Below are 23,058 nucleotides of genomic sequence, written 5' to 3' on the forward strand. Positions count from 1 at the left end.
AAAGTTCTACAAATAACACAGAAAACCTTATTCCTCATAAAAAAAATAACCAACCTACAAAATAACCGTAAATCACTATAATAAATATAATGACCGGGTTTCATACAAGTTTCAAGTCAAATCTGGCGACCTTGCGTGACCTACAGCATTTCATACGCGATCTGCTATTAATCACAAGAAACCAGCTCATTGTAATTACTGCATACTTTAAAATGGCAACAACCGAGATTGTTAAGGTTCATTAGAACAATAAAGGTAATTAAGAGCCAGGTGTAGGCTTTTAGGTGCTAAGTGTAGGCACAGAATTTATACAGGCTGTTAGTGACACCGTACCGAATATGTAAGTGGTAGTTTCCGTCGCAAAATGTATAATTTTATTTTGTATTTTAAAATTATTTTCAATTTCAATTATTAAATACATTTTGATAGCACAAACTTTTTACTCTTTGTATCAAATATGTCACAGGGACTGTAACCTGGAACCTGGTAGGGGGCAGCAGTAACTGTTAGAACTATTCAGAGGCGGAAGATAGGAGTTCTAGTAAGGCTTTGAAATAGACTACTCTGGGCGCCATCCCACTCACGTCAGACTGAGTACTTGCAGGGCGGAAGGCAAGAGGGAAACCACTGCTCTATTTTTCACTAAAAAATTACCATGGAGAATGCTACACGGACAAGAACGTGACTCTTAAATTAGTGATGCTCATCATCTCCCTAGCACTATCCCGTTTTCATATTCATATTCACGGGGTCCGCTTACCTAACCTGAAGATTTGACAGGTCCGGTTTTTTACAGAAGCGACTGCCTGTCTGAGTTTCCAACCCGCGAAGGGAAAACCAGCCCAATCCAGGTTAGGTAAATTAGTGATGATCGAATATGTCTTTAATTTATAAAAATAAAAATTCTTTCTAATTCTGTCAGTTGATCCGCTTGGAAATAACATATTTTTATTTCGACGGACCTCTTATCCCATAGCGTGATAACCGCTTTAATAATCTGGTACCAACCTTATCATTAGCGGGGCTGGTGTCATCGAGGTCCCAGTGGCAGCGGAATACCTCGCCCAGGATGGGATTGTAGGGCTTCTTGGCCACCTGGGACTTGCGCCCCGCGTGGTACGAGCTCAGGTACCAACGGACCACTTGCACCATGCGCTCCTTTGGGGTCGGCTGGTCCACTATCCTGGAGAAGGTGGAATTAAGTTGACTTAGTGGCGCAGTACACACGATCTAATTTTAAGTTATATCTGTCATTTTCTTATGCACCGAAAAGGAAAGGGACGGGTTACCGACAGAAATAAAACTTATAGAACACACTTCAATTTTCAGGCAGAATTAAAACACATAATAACGGGTTCTTACCGCGTTTAAATGGGGATGTGAGACTCAAAATGAACAAGCGGCAAAGAAAGAGGGTAGACAGATATGTCTGCCCGTAGAAAATTATGGATCTACCTACTCCACTCCAATCTCATCAGTCATCCCGTGATCATGGCACTTGCAACAGTGTCGAAATATCGGGAGTCTCATATCCCCATTTAAACGCGGTAAGAACCCGTTATTATGTGTTTCAGGCAGAAATTTAAACATTTTAGAGAATTAAGTTGACAGCACCAGTCAAATGGGTTGCATGTCTTTTTTGACGTGACTTATTGTAGATTTGCCGTAGATATCATTAACTACTTGGCCGGAAAGGGTTGCATGTCAGCGAGATGCCTTGCCCCCAAAACTCTCTCCCCCTCCGGTTGATGGGAAGGAGGCCTGTGTCTAGCAGTGGGGCGTATACAGGCTGTTTATGTTTTTTAACAAAACGTCGTAACAGACAAGCTAGTTTCAATCTAGATAAAAATGTGATATCAATGTGGTCATCATCACTAGCCCATTAACGTCCCCACTGCTGGGGCACGGGCCTTCCCTATGGATGGATAGGGAGATCGGGCCTTAAACCACCACGCGGGCCCAGTGCGGATTGGTGGTTATTAACGACTGCTAATGCAGCCGGGACCAACGACTTAACGTGCCTTCCGAAGCACGGAGGAGCTCGAGATGAAAACTTTTTTTTTTCTGTGGTCACCCATCCTATGACCGGCCTTTGCGAAAGTCGCTTAACTTCAACAATCGCAGACCGAGCGCGTTAACCGCTGCGCCACCGAGCTCCTCAATGTGGTACTTGGACTTAAATTAATTGAGAGAAATCGAGGTTTTGTTATGAAACAACACATTAGAATGTGATATTTCAAAAAGGTGCTTAATGGCCTCCATGTTTCAATGAGTAAACCCGATCACTGGACATAACCCAGTGGCTTCCCAGAGAACCTGGGTAAAAAATAAAGTTTTAGGTACTTACTTGACGAACTGGTCGGGATGAGCGAATGAGTCTGCATACATTTCTAGAAGTGATCGCCTCTCTAGGATAAACGTTGGCAACACAACCTGTAACAAAATATTCAAGTATTCAAAATTCCTTATTCGTATACTATGATGGTGTACAAGTTCGTAAGTTATATTGAGTTTCACACCACAGACCCTTTCGGGCACAACAAAATAGAAGTTTAAAAGAGAGAAGGTAGCTTTTCAAATTGTAACATCAGTATCATTAAGGTTTATATATTCACTAGTGCTGTAGTAACATATATTAATTACAAATTCTTTTACTTTTTTTGTCACTTTTTCTTCTTTTAATATGTTAGGCAGTTTATTATACATTTTGATGGTCATCTCATCACATATGGGCTAAAAGAATGTACATATAATTACATTTACATCTGCAACTAATTGAAAAATAAATGTCTTATTACAAACGAAGAAAAAACAGAAAGCTTGGTGAGGTGTGTTTATGTCTTGGGAATGTGGGATTCCTCATGTTTTCCTTCACCGATGTGCACATGATAATCATTTAAGACCCAAACACGAATTCGATGAGAATTTCGATTGGTTTAAGCCCGTGATGGATTTGAACCTACGACTTTGCAATGAGAGTCAAAGCATTCGTCGAACCAGGCTACCATGGTTCTTGAACCTTCATTGATAACAATTTTGGACTGACCTTAGTGAGATCCATGCCGATCTTAACCTGTGACAGCAGGTGCGTGACCACAGAGCCGTGGTTCTCCATCGACCCCAGGTCACTGTCCGACTCGTCTTCGTATAGAGCTGCAACAAATACATTATTTACAACATTACAAGGTGAAATAATTTATTATAAGCTCAGTGATTATTTAGAAGATATGAATGCTTGGGATTAACTGTCTGGGAACTGATATTAGGCAGCCAAAAAGTTTTTTTAAACAACGTCTAGCGCCCTTAGCCGAGGATTTTCTTGCAGATTCTTTTCCCCGGCTATACAGGTTGTGAGAAGCTGCAGTGGTTCTAAGCGGATGAGACGTACGTTATGTAAAAATGACGATTCAAAGTGTAACTATGTTACCTACTAAATAAAGACTTTTTTAATTTGAATTGAATTTATATTTTTTACTATTTTAATTTATAAAGTAGCAACACTGTACTGCTTCATCTACGAGTCCATTACGTGTGTTAAAAACTAATTGTGTGCTTATAATAAATGGAGGACGATTTAGACCATGATTCTGAGTTGATATCAAGTGGCGATTTTTTTAATTATTTTCAATTCCATATTTTTTGTAACGGAAAATTCTTGTTATTAACTCAGAATCATGAGCTGAATCATGCGCCTCAGTATTCTGTACGGCGTCACAAACATCCTGAATTCTGTGGTGAACAATTTAAGTTGACTTGTGAGGTAAACCTAGCTCAGGTGCTGGTGGGGAGCGGAGAGTTGCCGTTCTGTACGTAGTATTATTCCTTATTCTATATGCTAGCAGCATACCCGCGCTGCACCACTTATGGCATATGCATGGAAACATCCCGAGCGAGGATCGAGTATGCTGTTGTGTTACACCAAGGTTGATGAGGTTCCGCCCTGTAGTTCCGGGCGTAAGAATAGGGCTACGGTACTCCTTGCCTGTTGTAAGAGGCGACTGAAAGGGGACACTGGGGATCGTGAGTGGTAGGGGCGGGGGCCCGAGCCACTCAACGCACGATCTCCGGGAGGGACGGCAATGCGATATGGCCTCGCATTGCTGTAGAACTGGCATGGCGTAGGGGTGGGGATCTACCCCGGGATGCGCTTTAATGAAAGCAAGTGCGAGGGGAGCACCGGTGCGTTCGACAGGGATCCCGGAGCTCCCTGACAAGCACAGCAGAGGGCCATCGAAGGGGTTTTAGTCGGTAGGAGTCCGACATAACCTCGTCGCTCTCCCGGGCGACGAGGTATCCATGAGGATTTCCCCTTCGTCACAAAAAAAGGGTTGATGAGGTTGGTCATTGACCTCACAACCGATACGATAGAAGGTGCAATAACCCCAAGGTTAATAACTTGATGTAACAGAGACTTAAAATTTAATAATTCTCTCTCCTTAACCGCAATATAAACAATACCTTAAGCGTGCGCTGACTAAATAACTTCGCGACGCCAATCGTTAATTGCATCGTCCAACTGAGTATTAAACACCGAATGCGGGGCCGGAATAATAATCGTATTTCCTTTGGTCACGCCATAAATTGATAATACCTTTACCGATTTCATACGTTTTTCAATGTACTTTGTATAAGTTTCTTAAAGCTAGTGGCTCCAATTCCTGCAGACACATCCGACTTTTATTTTAAGTTTTAAGTTACCTGTCATTTTCTTATCCGCCGAGAAGGAAAGGGACGGATGATTGACAACTGTTCACCCGATGATGATGTGGTCACCCGGACCAAACCATATCTCACATAGTGAACGAGTGCCCTCTGCACCGGTTCCCAGGTGGTATAGCCGAGCTGCATTGTGTGACGGATGCAGCAGAGACTTGGTTAAGGGAGCTTAAGCTGGATATTTGATCCAAGCAGGATATTTGTCTGCCATACGCAATAATAATAATAATTGACAACTGTTGATTTAAAAATGATTGAATAACCCGGGCGAATAAAATAGTCATCTCGCTCATATGCAACCCATTTGACGTGTGTTGTCAACTTAATTCTGTCACGTTATAATATTATTAAGATTTGGCATATAATGGGCCATCCGTGCTTCGGAAGGCAAGTGGAGCCGCTGGTCCCGGTTACTACTTACATAAACAGGGTGTTAGTGACATCGTAACGAAAACTTTGAGGGATGATTCAGACCATGATTCTGAGAATTGTGAATTATGCGACGGAAAATTCCACTTGATATTAACTCAGAATCATGGTCTGAATCACCCCTCTCAGTATTCGTTACGATGTCACTAACACCTTCACAGTCCTGCTTGTCGTAACCGACAACGGCGACCTCAGTCTCTTCTCTCGTGCGTTCGAATGTGACAATCAAGCCAGCCGAACTTTGTTTTGAACACCCGATCACATTGGAGGCAGAACACGCAAGGATCGTCCCAAACCCATCCATAGCTACACCTTCAACTCGGATAGAGAGCCATTCTACGTGTACAGTATGTAGTCTTACTATGCGGTTTGCGACGCTAAACCCTATAAGCATCATTGTATGCTAATATGTAGCTTGTTCCTGACTCATACTACCAGCTGCGAAAGGAGAATTTGCCTTTGAAATGTTTTAAGACAGTAGTTAAACAGAAACTTTGCAAAAAAGGTTATTATAAGGTTAGTGATTATTTAGAAGATATGAATGCATAGGATCAACTGTCTGAAAACTGATATTAGGCAGCTGCATATTTTTAGCTAAATGTAGCTAAATTACTCAATTGTATAACAATATTGTATGATTTTTTTTTAAAAAAAGAACATCTAAGGCCCTGTGTCGAGGTTTTCCTTGCAGCTTCTTTTCCTCGGCTATACAGGTTGTGAGAAGCTGCAGTAGTTTTAGGCGGATGAGACGTTCGTTATGTAAAAAATGACGATTCAAAGTGTAACTATGTTACCTACCGAATAAAGATATTTTTGAATTTGAATATAAGCATCATTGTATGCTAATATATAGCTTGTTTCTGACTCATACTACCAGCTGCGAAAGGAGATAGGTACGCTGAGATGTTCGCGAATGTAAACAAAGGATACGCCGGCACGTTGCCTTTGTGAACTTCGTGAAGGAAAACCTTATATGAGGAATTTAATTAAAAACGGGGATTTTTCGAAATGCGGATAATCTTCTTTTGGGAATGTTCATGTTACTAATTACAATGAACGATGCTATACGAATCTATGCGTTGCTTTAGAACAGATAACTGCAGAAATATCTACCCACATTTTGTACTTACATGTGAATTATGAGTTTATTAGTCACATTTCCCCCGAGCGAAATTTGGTTTCATCTAGTTTGATTATAAACGGAGATTTTTTTAAAATGTGAAGAAGGGGCGGGGGGGGGGGGGGGGTAGGGGGGTCTATAGTTTCTGCTTACCCCAGTGGGAAATAGGCGTGAGTTTATGTATGTTTATGTACGTGAAGAAGGGAGGGAAAACATCGTGAGGAAACCCACATACCCGAGAAATGTATTTTCGGAGGTATATGACCTAACCTGTATTGGGCTGGTTTTCCCTTCGCGGTTTGGAAGGTCACAGGCAGTCGCTTCTGTACAAAATCGGACCTATCAAATCTCCAGGTTGGGTAAGCGGACCCTGTGAAAAACGGGATAATGCTAGGGAGATGACGACGAAGAATCTTCTTTTAGAAATGTTCATGTGTGTGCTTAGTGCTTCCATACGTACGTAAAATCACGCCCGTAATCACTAATGGGGTGGGTAGAGCCACAAGTATCTTAAAGACAACTTGCAGCCATTGTTAATACGAAGTCCTAAGATAGATGTGATGAACCTTATGTTGACAAGGGATTATTGCTTCTGTATATTGTAAAGGAACATAATGTTGGCGGCAAATTCTCACTACACTGAGATACGGGTTAACTCCAAGAGCTACAGAACAGCCTATATACGTCCCACTTCTTCTATCGTGTGGGTTGTGAGGTGGAGTACCAACTTCATCAACCTTGGTGTCAGGGTTACTATTGAGCCGCCAAAAGCCCCTGACATGGCACATGTATCGGCTACTTATTAACCGTAACCGGGACCAACGACTTAACGTGCCTTCCGAAGCACGGATCATCTTACTTTCGGACATTCAGGTGATCAGCCTGTAATGTCCTAACCAAACTAGGGACCACAAAGTATTTTTTGTGATATGTCCCCACCGGGAATCGAACCCAGAACCTCCGGATCGTGAGCCCAACGCTCAAACACTGGACCACGGAGGTAGTACGTCCCACTGCTGGGTACAGACCACCCCTCATTCAACTGGAGACGGTATGAAGCATACTCCACGCTGCCCCATGAGTTATTCATTTATCTTAAGTGCAGACATGTCTCATGTAACGACTAGGTACTTAAATCGGTAAGTAGTAACCGTGTCATGGTTATTATTGTATACTGACCATCGTAGTCGATCTCTCCGTCTCTGGTGCGCGGGAGTTCCGCGCCCGCCGGGTGCGACTCCTGCGCCGCCGCGCCCTCCGTGCATGTTCGACTGGCGCTGGAACAAGCATTTTTTAATTATTTTCTCGTGTGGGTTATGATGTGGATTTCCAACCTCCTTGTGTTCATCAACAACCTTGTGTTTTGAACTTGGACATGATTGGCCCCCGACATAGCTTTCACAGGGCAAGTCACAGCACCTGTAACCTGGAACCTGACAGAGGGCAGCACTAATTGTGAGTACGATTCAGAGGTGGGCGACAGGAGTTCTAGTACTACTTTGAAATAGACTACTCTAGGCGGCATCCCACTCGCGTCAGACAGAGTACTGCGGGGCGGAAGGCAAAAGGGATACCACTGCCCTATTATTCCCTAAAAATAGCTCTTAAATTAGTGGTGCGATGAGGTAAATCATACTCGCTCAACATTCGTATTGGTGTGGGGCGGAAATGTCCCTTTTGTTATACCTAAGTAAAATGTTCATGTTTTCTAAAAGAAAAAAGAAAGAGAGAAAATATTTGTTATCAGAGCACGCCACAGCATCAATACAACATCAAAAATATGTGTAGGTATATACCAAAAACCCGGTTCGTTTCTAAAGTAAGAAGGTACGCACTAATTTTAGGTTTAACCTTTGTTTCAATATGAGCCCAAATCAAAAGGTCAATAAAGGACCTTTTGCAATTTATCATGGGTCCCTAGGCAGGTTTTGTAAATACAATTTCACCCTCCATTTCTTTCAGATATTTTTAAGACACATTTAGGAATAAAACAGCTTTTGTTGTCCCAAACTTAAAACATTAGGACCTTTTGTATTTCTTTTGCGTGACGTTGAAAACGTTTCAAAACTTTGTGGCAAAGTATAAATCTCAAAACAGTAAGTTAGGGTGAAATTCTGTGACAATAACTTGCATCCCGGGCAAGTCTAACACCGTCACATTTTAGTCGAAACACACCTAAAACAAAAGCAGCGTTTTTGGTATGTTATTTTGACACTTAGGGCAAACGAATTTTGCAAGAAAAACGTGACGTGACGTTTGTAATACGTGTTAAGTACCTCAAAATTTTCAGACTTGTTTTTGTCATTAACCGAACATAAATCCTGGAAATCACCTGTAATAATTATCTATTATCCAAACATGAATTCATAATCCCTGAGCCGGGATTCGACCGCGTAACATTACAATGGATATCACGCGTTCTCGCTTTAATACTTTGCTGTTGCAATAAACTGTGCAACGTAAACTTGGAATAGGAACTACTGCACTGCGACATATTTACAGTCATACCCTGGACACTTCATACAAAACACCTCGTTTTACACAGACACTACACATTGATGTTATCGGACACGCGCATCTGTGTGTATGACGTCTGACGCCCATAGAATTGAAGACTAAAGTAAGACCGAGGGGGGATGGATAAGGGGGGGGGGAATTTTCTCGGTTAATAGCAATAGGCTCGCCTCCTCATTACACGGGACTTAGACATAGCTGGCGAGGAATGGATGTATGTACATATACTTCGCGCTAGATTGAGTGAGGTGATAGCGCCGATTCAGCAGACACCTCCCAATTAAGTTATACCTGTCATTTTCTTATCCGCCGAAGAGGAAGGGGATGCATGATTGACAACTGTTAATTTTAAAATGAACGAGTGAATGAATGAATAGCCCGAGCGAATAAAACGGTCTTCTTCAATATGCAACTTTTGGACAACATAAAAAATTTGGGAGGGTTTTTTAAATACATACATACATACATAAACTCACGCCCGTAATCCCTAATGGGGTGGGCAGAGCCACAAGTAATCAAAGATAACTTGCAGCCACTGTTGATACGAAGGTTTTTTAAATGTGTGCATAAAATTGAAGTGTGTTCCATAAATTTTATGCCTGTCGATTACCCGTCTAATACATAAGAGTCAGGCTTGCAACCACTTTAGATACGCAGTCCTAAGGTGTTATTACCTACTGATACGACATTTGAAAAGCTTCCTTCTCTCTTTTAAACTTCTATTTTGTTATGGCTGAAAGGGTCTGTGATGTGAAACTCATATGACCTTCCACCACCAATCAGGAACCGGAGCTCTAAGGTTACATTCAAAAAGTATTTAAAGAATCACCTACTAGAAATACAGAGGTTAGGTTAGGTATACCAGCGATGTACTTGGGATAGCGGTTGCTGCCTCTTTGGATTACATCTGGGTGCTCCTGGATGTCCGTTTTCGTTTCGTTTTGTTATTATGATTATGAAATATTATATGTATGTGGGAATGAAAGTTTATTATGAACGTGATGTGTGTGAGGTGAAGTTTATGAACGTGTCCTGAGGGGGAGTGAGAGGGGAGAGAGGAAGGGGGAAGGAAGATGGCGACGGAGAGATTGGGGAAAGCGCGGTTGTGTTAGAGGAAAATTGAAAAGTGAGGAAAAATATAAGAAACCAAAAAGTATTGGAGTTGTTTCAATTTTACTTCCACCACCCTACATGTATATTATTACGTTTATTTAATTATCGCACTCACATCACATGCACCATAGCTACACACTGCTTTCACTACTCACTTATAGATCCTTCTTTTAGTGTAATATTTCTTTCTTTTATTGTTTTGTTTCTGCTTTCCATGTGTAACACTTAAGTCGCTTTTTTTGTACTTTTTATTCATTTTTTAAAATTTATTGTGCGGGTACTCGCGTTTCACCGATCGGCGTGGGTTGAAAATCAGTGTTGCCCTCTAGGTAAATTTTCACTGAACCCTGGCCTTTTTTGGTGAACTGCGGCACCCTAAATATTAATGTTATTGTGTGTATATTTTAATGTTGTAAATGTATATGTGTGTCGTAGATTTTACCTAAATAAACTTTTTTTATTTATTTATGAATCAACTTGCACATCATCATAATAAGTATTCAAATAAAGAATCAAAAATATTTGTGAAACATTTGTGTGTGTTTGTGACTTCGAATTTTGAATTTCTCTTTAAACACAATAAATATTGATCGTAAACCAATTAAAGTAGGACCAAAACTCCATCAATTTGAACAGCTTTGTTTTGATACGCAAAACAAATCCTTGAGATTTGAATTTCAAATGCACAATTTGCTTAACACTGGCTTTTCCTATATCGATGTAGTACGAGTATCAAGTGGACCATAGATTAAACAAGAAGAAAATAATATTTATTCTACTACCACGTCATAGAGGCTGAGGTTATGCACATACAGCCTAATGTTGTATTACCGTGTATATGTATAATTCCGAGAAGTACTAGATTATGGACATTCAAAAGTCCTTACAAACAGACAAAGAGACGAAAATTAGATTATATGCAGCCCTTGCTTTGTAGAGTTGCAGACAAATATAAAAAAATCGTTTATTTTCACTGTACTTTTCGTATGTAAGTAAATAGTCACTTTCAAGGGTAAACACCGTAAAAATGTAACGTATCTTTCATAATTTACCCCCAAAAAAGCACACAACCAATATTTATAAATACCTATAGGTATTCTGTTCTTTCTATTCACATCAACAATCTTCTAATACATAACGTTATAATTATAACGTGCTTAACTGTGTATTACGTGACCGAACTGTATCAGTTCCAAGGTAAAAACAAAGGAAATGATTACATGGTACATTGTGTTATAACTCCCGGCAAACTTCTTGAGCATCGAGTGTCGTAGTGGGGGAAAGTTCGCGCACGTACACTTCCGTGCAAAAAAAATGAACTTTTGATTATTTTCTTAACTTCATTAAAAAAAAAACAATTATTATATTATTTAATTATGTAAATAAAACTAAACTTATATTATTATAGTTTATTAAAACTTATATTATATTATTATATTTAATAAAAATCTAATCGTCAGGTAAGTATAATATTGATTAATGAAGATTAATATGAGGTTGAAACCAGCAATACCAGAGCTAGTGCTAGGTTTTGGATCTGTAGACATAGACCTCGTGCTAGTAACTAATTCTTAAACTTAAAAAAATGAGCAATAACAAAAACGTGACAGTTTCACTGCACGCAAGTGTATTCGGGAGTCAAAGGGACGAAGACAAGAGTGCGCGGGGGAAGTATCGACTGATCTACCAATAGCCGGTCGATGCGGGACTCACCCGCCCCCGCGCCCCGTACCGCACCACCAAAGAGACCTAAAATTCGGTTGTGCGCAGTCAAGGTCGATGCTCAAGAAGTTTGCCGGGACCTATACATTGCTATAGCTTCCCAACACATTAAACTTACAATTACATACAGCCGAACCGTATCATGAACTCTTACTGCGATCTACTTAACCCTTTCACGGACAGAGATCATGGGTCATTGATGGTTCATAATAGGTAATATGACACATTGGGATCGGAACGTCATTAGACGTTCGGTGCTTGAAAGTGTTAAGGACATCTTTCAAATATCAAGCAAGAATTATTTTTTTTTAATTAATATTATTTACATTTTGTAACATAACTTCTAAAATCCAAGGAGTGATTTTTTGTTACTTTCACTGATATAATGGCCCCGATTCCTGCAGACACATCCTAATTTTACTTTAAGTTATACCTGTCATTTTCTTATCCGCCGAAAAGAAAAAGGACAGATGATTGACAGCTTAGAATTAGAAGAATGAGTAAATGAATGAATAACCCGGGTGAATCAAAAAGGTATCTCGCTGGTATGCAAACCGTTTGACTTTTTAATTTAATTCTGTCGGGTTATTGGCCAATACAATTTTTTTTATAGGGTTATTTTAGATTTGTACTTAAAATTGACGTGTGTTCCATAAATTTTATGCTTGTCGATTAGCGGTCCCTTTCCTTTTCGGCAGATAAGAAAATGACAGATATAACTTGAAATAAAATTAGATGGTGTTTACAGGAATTAGCAGCAGTAACTCATTATAACTCATCGATTGGTTTACGTGGCGTCGTTATCAGCAAAATTCGATTTTGTGATTCACATCCATTCGTTAGACTACTGTCCTTCGTAAATGACATGCTATCTCTTTTTAGCAAAGCGATTGAAAAGCATTTCTTTTAACCCTTTCACGGACAGACCATGGGTCATTGGTGGGTCATAATAGGTAGTATGACACTTTGGAATCGGAACGTCCGTAGACGTTCTGTCCTTCAAAATGTTAAATAATGTGTATTTATTATTATTATACGGTCCTGCTATCGACCAAGTGGCCGTGACATTTTACTTATTGTATAGTAGCTGGTAGTCGAAGGTAATGAAGTTAGTGTTGTGTGATAACAAAATTAGTGGGATTACGATTAAAACAGTAAACGTGTCAAGGTTACTACTAAGGCACGTGATTTATTCTGTTGTTACCAGGGGTTAGTCTTCTTCTATCGTGTAGGTTGTGAGGTGGAGTACCAACCTCATCAACCCTGAAGTCAGGGTTACTATTGAGCCGACAAAGGCCCCTGACATGGCTCACGTAACGACTACTTACTTACATCAGTAAGTAGTAACCGGGACCAACGGCTTAACGTGCCTTCCGAAGCACGGATCATCTTATTTTCGGACAATCCGGTGATCACCCAGTAATGTCCTAACCAAACTAGGGACCACAAAGTAATTTTTGTGATATGTCCCCACCGGGAATCGAACCCGGGACCTCCGGATCGTGAGCCTAGCGCTGAACCACAGGACTACAGAGGCCGTACCAGGTAACCAGGGGTTAGTAAGCAGTGTTCACAACAATGGTTGGATTTAAAAAGTAGAATAAGAACTGTGAATAACATCTCACTTGATGGTAAATAAACTGCACGCTATTGTAATCCACTGAAAAGGAAAAGGACGAATGATTGGCAACTATTAATTGTAAAATGAATGAATAATCCAGGCGAATAAAATACATCTTTATTGGCCAATGTAAAATTTTAAAGAGAGTTCACAAAAAACAAAATAACTTAAAAAAAAAAAAAACAAGAGCGGTGGGCTGACCAATGAAATGAAATTAAAATGAGATTTGATGCAGTTGACACCTGGGGGGTTAAAATGGCCACATCGAAGCAGTTCATCTAAGAAAGCAATGTTGCAATTTGACATTTGCGCATATAAAAGTAAGTGCGCAATGCAAACATGTCAAATTGCAACATTGCTTTCTTATGTACGTTTACCTAGTAAATCGTGTCTTGTTTGTAACTTTGCATGTAGAGTGTACAGCTGCTTGTCCGTAATAAATAAAATTAATGACTGAATCACTGTGGTTTCCCAAAATGACATAGAAAGATGCTAAAGGTTATTTATGAAGACATAACTATGTAAAGATACGTTGACGTAGTCACGTAGACAAGTTAATCACAGGAAAGTGGAAATTATAGGCCCAATTTCAGTGGCATTAAGGTCCCTCGGTCGGCGACAATCGATTGATAGAAAGTGCGATCTAAGACAGTAAGTAAAGTATTTATTTTTCATAAGGATACAAAAAACAACAGCCAACAACATCCTCTGTGGTCTAGTGGTTAGAGCGTTGGGCTCACGATCTGGAGGTCCGGGTTCGATTCCCGATGGGGACATTGTCGAAATCACTTTGTCAGACTGTCCTTTGTTTGGTAAGGACATTGCAGGGTTGAATCACCTGATTGTCCGAAAAAGTAACATGATTCCGTGCTTCAGAAGGCACGCTAAGCCGTTGGCCTCGGGCTACTAGCCCAAACACCTCCACCAACCCGCAGTGGAGCAGCACGGTGGAGTGTGCTCCATGCCCCCTCCGGTTGATTGAGGGGAGGCCTGTGCCCAGCAGTGGGGCATATATAGGCTGTTTATGTTTTATTTCCCTTCCGCACCACTTTCTCTTCATTACACAGTTTTTGATAAGTGACGAAACAGTAAGCTTGATGACATGCCGCCTCTACCGCAGTACACTCTATGGCCGCGACCTTGGCAGTGACCGATAATCCACGGCCGTCACTCAGAACGATTCATTGTCACTCTAATGATGTTGAATGTTGTAAAAGCTTTCGCCGTTGAAAAATTGACGCTTACCTACCGCGTTTCTTTAATCTAGAAGATGTATTTGCGAGGAGCGATTGAGCGAATTGATCGAGTCCGAAACACAACACTGCGTTCAAAAACGGGAATCGCTGATGTGGGACGAAAAGCCAGACTCAAATGGGATTGGGCCGGACATGTTTGTCGCATGCACCCTGAGCGGTGGACACGGATCACGGATGGGTGCCTCATGGCAGGTACAGGCGTCGTGGTAGACCTCGAAAGAGATGGCGTGACGACTTGGACGCTTGCGGAGGGACTGGCCGGAGTACGCACAGGACCGCGAAAAATGGAAAGAGGAGGCCTTTGCCCAGCAGTGGGCAGAAGTAGTACCAATTATTCTATGGCTCAACAACAGTGGTCATAGATTAAAAAAAGACAATGTTCTCAGTGTAAGCATTGTATGGGCTATTTCTGTCCCAGATATTACTCACTATTGCCACTACGTAGTTCTACTATGGTATTAGAACGCAAGGTCAATTTGGTTATCTACGTGCAGTTCAGGTTTACTCTGGAAAAGTTCCAAATTACTTGTAGGTTGCCCTTGTTATCCAATCCATACAACATAACATACATACAAACACATACATACATAATTTAAGATCACGCCCCTTTCCCGTTGGAATAGGCAGAGACCACGGCATGGGCAAGTTTTGGTCACTTGACGTCATCTTTCGTATTATTAGTTTATAGAATATTAGCTTTTGCCCGCGACTTCGTCCGCGTGGAAGGATTTCCCAACTAATTCCCGTTCCCGTGGGAATTTCGGGAATTCCTTTCTTAGCGCACCTCTACGGTACCTAAGCTACGTCCCTTCCAGATTTCAAGTGCCTACGTTGAGCCGTTTAGGCTGTGCGTTGATATGTCAGTCAGTCAGTTTCTCCTTTTATATATTTACGAGTAGATCAATAAAAAGTACCCATAGAACTAAACACGCTAAGTAAATTATTATCAATAACAGTATACTTATTACACATTCAAAAATTCTTTACACAGTTTATAGGTACTCCGTTATATACCTACCTCGGTAAAATCAAGAAAATGTAGTAAGTTATATTATAGCATTTATGTGTGCGTCTGTCCGTGTTTTCGTTTTCAAGATGTCATGCAATAGGAAATATTTTCAATAACAAAATTAAGAATAGGTACTATAGTCAAATTTTTTATTTATTGTCTATAAAAACTCATTTATGTCATAAAATTGCACGGAATCGGCTTATTTTTACGATTTAAATATGAATTCAAACCTGCGCAATTACTATGTAAGTCACGCGTTATCCAAATGGGGGCCATATTTTTGAATCGCTCGCCTTCATCTCATTTTCGAAAATATATATCCATTTCACGTAGCACATCAGAACTTGTCATTTGCAAGATGAGACAGGTTACACATTATTTCCACGTGAGTTCAAGCGAGCGCTTCAAAAATCAGGTCCCTGGGAAATCATTTTCTTTTTTCATGATTGGCTTCGCAATGGGAGAGTTCAAAGCAATAGGGTAGTTTCCAACTAGTCAAATCAGTTGCTTTTTATTAAACGTCAAAACAAAAAGCAACCTGTGACGTCATAGAAAAACGTGACAAAATGTGACACTTATTATTACATTTTTCTTTATTAAAATTCGTAAATAAGTTAAACACAAAAAAGAAGACGTTTTTGTCATCTTTGGATCTGTCCTTATTTAGTAAATAGAATTTCATAATATACTGGGTGTTAGTGACATCGTAACGAATACTGAGGGGGATGATTCAGACCATGATTCTGAGTTAAAATCAAGTGGAATTTTCCGTCGCAATAAAATAATTATTTATTTTCAATTCTATACTTTTGCGATCAAAAATTCCACTTGATATTAACTCAGAATAATGAGCTAAATCAGCCCCCTCAGTATTCGTAACGATGTCACTTACACCCCGTACCAGTACATACAGGTAGCCATACAAGTAGGTATGGGTGTTAGTGACACCGTAACAAATACTGAGGGGGATGATTCAGACCATGATTCTGAGTTGATATCAAGTGGAATTTCCTGTCAAAAATTCATGTTTTTTTTTGTTTTTTTTTTTAAATATTTTCCGATCCATACTTTTCCGACGGAAATTTCTACTTGATATCAACTCAGAATCATGGCCTGAATCATTCCTCAAAGTTTTCGTTACGATGTCACTAACACCCTGTATATCTGACCTAGGAAACTACCCAATTCAAAAATAAGGTCCCTTGGCAACCACGGATTCAAAATTCCAATTTTAAATATCGCAAGTCATCGTCTCTTGAAGTTAAAACTTTTCACAGGTCCATTAACTTCAATGTCAAGTCTATGGGAGTAGTCAGTTGTGGTGCCGGCTGCAGAGTTTCCCTGAGACCAGGGTCAAGGTATACACGCGCTCGTATCGATTCTGATGACCTCCAACTAATGTATAACTAACCACGAAAGTAGCTTTACTCTTATTACAATGGTGCTAATTCCTGTAAATACCATCTAATTTTATTTTAAGTTATATCTGTCACTTTCTTATCCGCCGAAAAGGAAAGGGACGGGTAATCGACAAGCATAAAATTTATGGAACACACGTCAATTTTAAGCACAAATCTAAACCAACCGTCTAAAAATTTTACATCAGTCAATAACCCCACACAGTTAAGTAGACAGCACGTCAAACGGATTGCATACCAGGGACGTACCTTTTGATTCGCCCGGGTTATTCATTCATTTACTCATTCTTCCTAAAATTAAGAGCTGTGAATCATCCGTCCCTTTCCTTTTCGACGGATATGAAAATGACGGATATAACTTAAAATAAAATTAGGCGGTGTCTGCAGGAATCGGCGCCAATAGCTATATAATTTTACTCATGCCACACACCAATCTATAGTAAAAATTCTCATTATTACTGTGTGCCTCAGCTTACGGGTATTTAGACTGAAGCACGCCCCGGACACTTCATACAAAACACCTCGTTTTACACAGACACTACACATTGACGTTATTGTACACGCGCATCTGTGTGTGTGACGTCTGACGCCCATACGATTGAAGACTAAAGTAAGACCGAGGGGCGCTGAGGTAAACCTAGCTCAGGCGCTGGTGAGGAGCAGAGAGTGGCCGTTCTATACTTAGTATTATTATTTATTCTAAGACTGAAGTAAGACCCAGCGGGGGTAAGGTAAATCTAAGTCCGCGCCCGATACGAATTGGTGCGGGGCGGAGAATTACCGTTTTATACGTACGGTCACGAGTACTAATATGTATACACTTTGAAACCATGTCACATTAACGTTTTTGTCAAATTAAACCGCAAGTCCCATTAAATCCCACTAAACTACGTTAAAATTATTAAAATAATCTTTTATTTTTATATTTATTTGTGGTCACGTAAACCAATTTTAGTCTGTGCCTGATTATAATGACAATAGTTTATAATATATAGGTTTAAGTTTATAAACAATCTTTTTGTAACATTTCCAGTTTTTTTTTATAATGTTTTTTTTATAATATATATATATATTTATATACTTTAAGCCTAGCATTGTATCGTTAGTTTTGTTTACTGTTCTCATCAAGTTCTACAATTTGTTTTATTTGTGGTATCCTGTGATTGGCGAACAAACATTGTACTTACTGTAATTATTCTTAGTTAATTAATAAGCTGTTGGATATCCTCAATAAATAAATAAATGTCGAATATGATAGTGCGACAGGGTTTTTTTTTTCTTTTATTTTATAGAGGGTTTTTTCTATACAGAATATGCCACCCTCATAGTTCTTACAATATTATAGGTTTAACCTATGCGACAGGGTTCTTAAGTGGGTACACGATATTGCTCATGACTGTACTTCGTATTTTATTCCATGCTCACGCCTAGATTTCCCCCCGAACGTCGATTCCCTCTACATAGGGTTGCCATCCGTCCGGGTTTTCCCGGATTTGTCCTAGTTTAGAGGGCATCCGGGGAGCGTCCGGGGAAGGTTTCATTTGTAGACCGGGTTTTAAACAATAAATAAAAATATTGGGCCGCCCGCGAGACCCGCACTGTGCTCGCACGCACACCACGATCAACCGACAAACTAAGTATATTTATATGTTTTTGTTTAATATTTTAATAAGGTGTTGTTTTCTTATTTCAAGAATTTCAAATTGTAACAAATTTTAAAAGAAAAAAGTAATAAAAAAAAATAAAAATATTTTAATATGATTCTGTTTTTTTTTCAATAATGAATGAATAAAAAAGGTGATTTATGACATTTTCAACTGTTTTTTCTTGTTGACATGTCCGGCTTTCGGACTCTAAAATACAAGGTTTTCACGCATCTTGTCCTGTTTTCCAAATTTTAGAGATGGCAACCCTACCTCTACAGCAAGTCTCCCTACGGCGAGTGGCTCCACGTCGGCTATGTCATTTGTTTGTACAATTCAAACGACAAATATTTATGAAGGTTCGTTTATATACTTTCTTTCTTCGAATTTTTACACACTTTTCTTGATTGCTCCACATTCATCAATCGTTCACGTTCTTATACGTGCGCCTTTTCAGAATAGACCGTACTGAACCTTTTTTAGGAACATCCCCAGTTTGATAAATGTAAGTCTTCATAGGTCTTTTACCTACCCTTTCAACTATCATCGCCTTAGATTTCGGTATTGTTATCCTACTTTCCTTTATCCACTCCACATTACAATAGCTTTTATTTAAAACCTAAAATATATCTTCTTGTGTCATTCTACCTACCTAAGCATTTATTACAACAAAATACTGTGCTGTATAATAACATAACATAAACAGCCTATATACGTCCTACTGTTGGGCACAGGCCTCCCCTCAATCAACCGGAGTGGGTATGGAGCATACTCCACCACGCTGCTCCACTGCGGGTTGGTGGAGGTATTTTTACGGCTAATAGTCGGGACCCACGGGTTAACGTGCCCTTATTTTTTCGGACAATCAGGTGATTCAAGCCTGTAAATTCCTTACCAGACATAGGACAGTCTCACAAAGTGATTTCGACAATGTCCCTATCGGGAATCGAACCCGGATCTCCAGATCGTGAGCCTAACGCTCTAACCACTAGACAACGGAGGCTGTTAATGGTAAAACTTTTCCTTTCCAAAATAATACTCATGAAATTGATAGACGAATATAAACCAAGACAGATATTAGTATTGCATAGTATGATATATTTGCTAGCGAATGTGTTTATCCCATTACATTACGACGCTGTTGCCAAAGCATCGGTTTTAGGGTTGGGCACTTTGGAATTTATACGTACCACTTTAGGTATGCTATCCCGACTGAACAAGTAGCATGTTTTGGTGAAATAAAGAATATTAGTACAATGCTATGTTTGTGATAGGGACTGTAATGTGGAACCTAGCAGAGGGCAGCAGTAACTGTCAGTACTATTCAGGGGCGGAGGACAGAAGTCCTAGTACGGCTTTGAAATAGACTACACTGCGGGCCATCCCACTCGCGTCAGAGTAAAGGTAAGAGGGAAACCACTGCCCCATTTTCCCTAAAAAAGTAGCATGGAGAATGCCACGCTATGGCTCTTAAATTAGTGATGATGCTGTTTGTAAATAAGTAAAATTTTCTGGTCGATCAAACAACTACCTGAACACAAATAATAATAAATAAAACTCTTTATTTAAAAAGAGAGAATTGAATCGAAAAAAAATCTGACTCAGGCGGAACTTGAAAGTACTTAGGGTGATACATAGATCGGAGAATTTTCGCATGGACAGGAGGACCTCCCGGCTCGACAAGAGCTGCGGGTTCAAGTACCGGCAGAGTCAGATTTTTTCGATAAAATTTTCTGTTTGTGAGTTTCCTAAAGCATGGGTTAGTGCTATAAAACAAAAAAAAAAAAAACTAAATAAAATTACAATTTTAAACAGATTATAGCAGACTATTACGTATAGAACGGTAATTATCCGCCCCGCACCAATTCATATCGGGCGCCGACCCCCCCCCGGTTCACTGTTCACTACCTATACAGATAGCAGATATATGAAATTAAAATCGAAATCTTAAAACGGCTAACGGTTTTGTTACTTTTTACCTATCACGTTGGTCTAACAGAAAGCTCGGTGAGGTGTGGGTACTTAGTTCATCTTGCGATGGATGTACCTCGGAGCCCGAATTCCGGTGGGGACATATCACAAAATTCACTTTGTGATCCCTAGTTTGGTTAGGACATTACAGGCTGATCACCTGATTGTCCGAAAGTAAGATGATCCGTGCTTCGGAAGGCACGTTAAGCCGTTGGTCCCGGTTACTACTTACTGATGTAAGTAAGTAGTCGTTACATGAGCCATGTCAGGGGCCTTTGGCGGCTCAATAGTAATCCTGACACCAGGGTTGATGAGGCTAGTATTCCACCTCACAACCCACACGATAAGAAGAAGAAGACTGACTACCTTAATTGGGAAATAGTCGTGAGCTCATGTTATGTTTAAAGAATAATTTCTTATTTCGTTTTGACGTCAACCCTCCGCACGCGAAGTGTGGGCGTTATCATTTCACTGCCAAAGCCGTTTCGATATTTCGAATGGTTTCTCCTTGTCATACTGCGTAATCTTCTTTGTAAACAATAGGTATATAAACAATACTTGTTTACGTTCTTGGGCCTTTGTTTTTATAAGTGGATGGGAATGTTATGTAAAGGTGTTCCTAGAAACTGACGTGTTTTGTCGGTCTTTTATTTTTTTAATTCAGGACATATCCTGATTGTCCAAAAGCGTTAAGCCGTTGTTCCCGGTTACTGCTTACTGATGTAAGTACGTAGTCGTTACATGAGCCATGTCTTGGGCCTTTGGCGGCTCAATAATAATTTTGATGAGTTTGGTTATCCACCTCACATCCCACATGATAAGAAGAAGAATTTATTAAAATTAAACATACCTCGTTATTTACCATTTTCTGTCGCTCAACTCTACTACTCTTCCGTTCTAAGTGGCTCTTGCTGTTTTAACGGGGAAAATGGCAAGCACAAAAGACCCGGAAATAAATTTGGGACAGAGTCTAACCTCAATTCAGAGCATTGTTTCTGAACAATACGTAGCTCAAACGTCAGATTTGTGTCACACTCTCTTTTTTATAAGTTTTGGTTTTCCCCGAAGGGCAAGGCAAAGTGAACTATGTCTATACAGCCATGTCTTATATATTTTTTTTTTCTTGATGATGATTAATGAAATGATGAAATGTGATGACGATGAATGATGAAACCTAAGCCCCCACCCTCGGAGCAGACTCCATAAAATTGCGAGTTTCGAAGCGGCTTGATGGCATGAAGCGAAAATAGATAGGTACACTTGGTTTTTTGAATATTCCGATAAAATAACACAATCGCGAATATTTTCCAATTAACTTAATGCGATCATTAACCTGAGGAGCTCAGTGGCGCAGCGGTAAACGCGCTCGGTCTGTGATTGTTGAAGTTAAGCAACTTTCGCAAAGGCCGGTCATAGGATGGGTGACCACAAAAAACAAGTTTTCATTTTGAGCTCCTCCGTGCTTCGGAAGGCACGTTAAGCCGTTGGTCCCGGTTGCATTAGCAGTCGTTAATAACCATCAATTCGCACTGGGCCCGCGTGATGGTTTAAGGCCCGATCTCCCTATCCATCCATAGGGAAGGCCCGTGTCCCAGCAGTGGGGACGTTTATGGGCTGATGATAATCATTAACCACAATACACAACTTCGTATTAATTATTTAGATTATTAACTGATTTGACTAGTTTGAAACTACCGTATTGAATGATTGCAAGCACTCGACGTAACGGGATAGTGTCTATGCATGAGTGAGTACAACGCACCAAGGTCGGCGTTAGGAAGGGAAACGAATGCAGAATCGCTCTGCGAATAGTTGATACGGTTGTTCACTGCCTTTGGAATGTTCTGGAAGAATGTAGAAGCTGAGCTAAAATGTTCGATGATTCGATTCGATGGCAATTTTTTTCCCCTTTTCTCGTGTGGGTTATGACGTGGAATCTAAACAACCTTTTTTGCACGATGGCACATGAAAAGAACGAATCTTTAGATACTGATTAGATTATTGTAAATGTATGTATTTTTTTTTAACTTAATCGTTATTATTTTCAACAGCCTCCGTGGTCTAGTGGTTAGAGCGTTAGGCTCACGATCTGGAGGTCCGGGTTCGATTCCCGATGGGGACATTGTCGAAATCACTTTGTGAGACTGTGCTTTGTTTGGTAAGGACTTTTCAGGCTTGAATCACCTGATTGTCCGAAAAAGTAAGATGATTCCGTGCTTCGGAGGGCACGTTAAGCCGTTGGTCCCGGCTATTAGCCGTAAAAAACACCTCCACCAACCCGCAGTGGAGCAGCGTGGTGGAGTATGCTCCATACCCCCTCCGGTTGATTGAGGGGAGGCCTGTGCCCAGCAATGGGACGTATATAGGCAGTTTATGATATGTTATTATTTTTATTCTTGGTTTTCTGTTTTCATTGTGTATTATTTTAAGATGTTGTTATTGTGCCCGTACAGGGTTCCTGTTTGTCCTTTCCTCTACTTTTAAGATCTCTGTAAAAACATCAGGAATGCAGTATATATAAGT

The 23,058-nt window shown here is 40.1% G+C and overlaps 1 protein-coding gene across 3 annotated transcripts in view; it reads right to left on the minus strand.

The window, feature by feature from the left end:
- Window positions 1–23,058, minus strand: part of LOC126374321 (oxysterol-binding protein-related protein 9) — a 129,864-nt gene that overhangs the window by 8,991 nt on the left and 97,815 nt on the right. For all 3 annotated transcript variants that reach the window (XM_050020885.1, XM_050020884.1, XM_050020883.1), the window contains exons 9-12: window positions 7,445–7,542; window positions 3,047–3,153; window positions 2,348–2,433; window positions 1,009–1,183 (exon numbers count right to left, since the gene is read on the minus strand). In XM_050020885.1, the coding sequence (XP_049876842.1) occupies window positions 1,009–1,183; window positions 2,348–2,433; window positions 3,047–3,153; window positions 7,445–7,542 (466 nt within the window). The remainder of the gene's footprint in view (window positions 1–1,008; window positions 1,184–2,347; window positions 2,434–3,046; window positions 3,154–7,444; window positions 7,543–23,058) is intronic.

Source organism: Pectinophora gossypiella, chromosome 17 (genome assembly GCF_024362695.1).
Source record: "Pectinophora gossypiella chromosome 17, ilPecGoss1.1, whole genome shotgun sequence".
NCBI classification, from domain to species: Eukaryota; Metazoa; Arthropoda; class Insecta; order Lepidoptera; family Gelechiidae; genus Pectinophora; species Pectinophora gossypiella.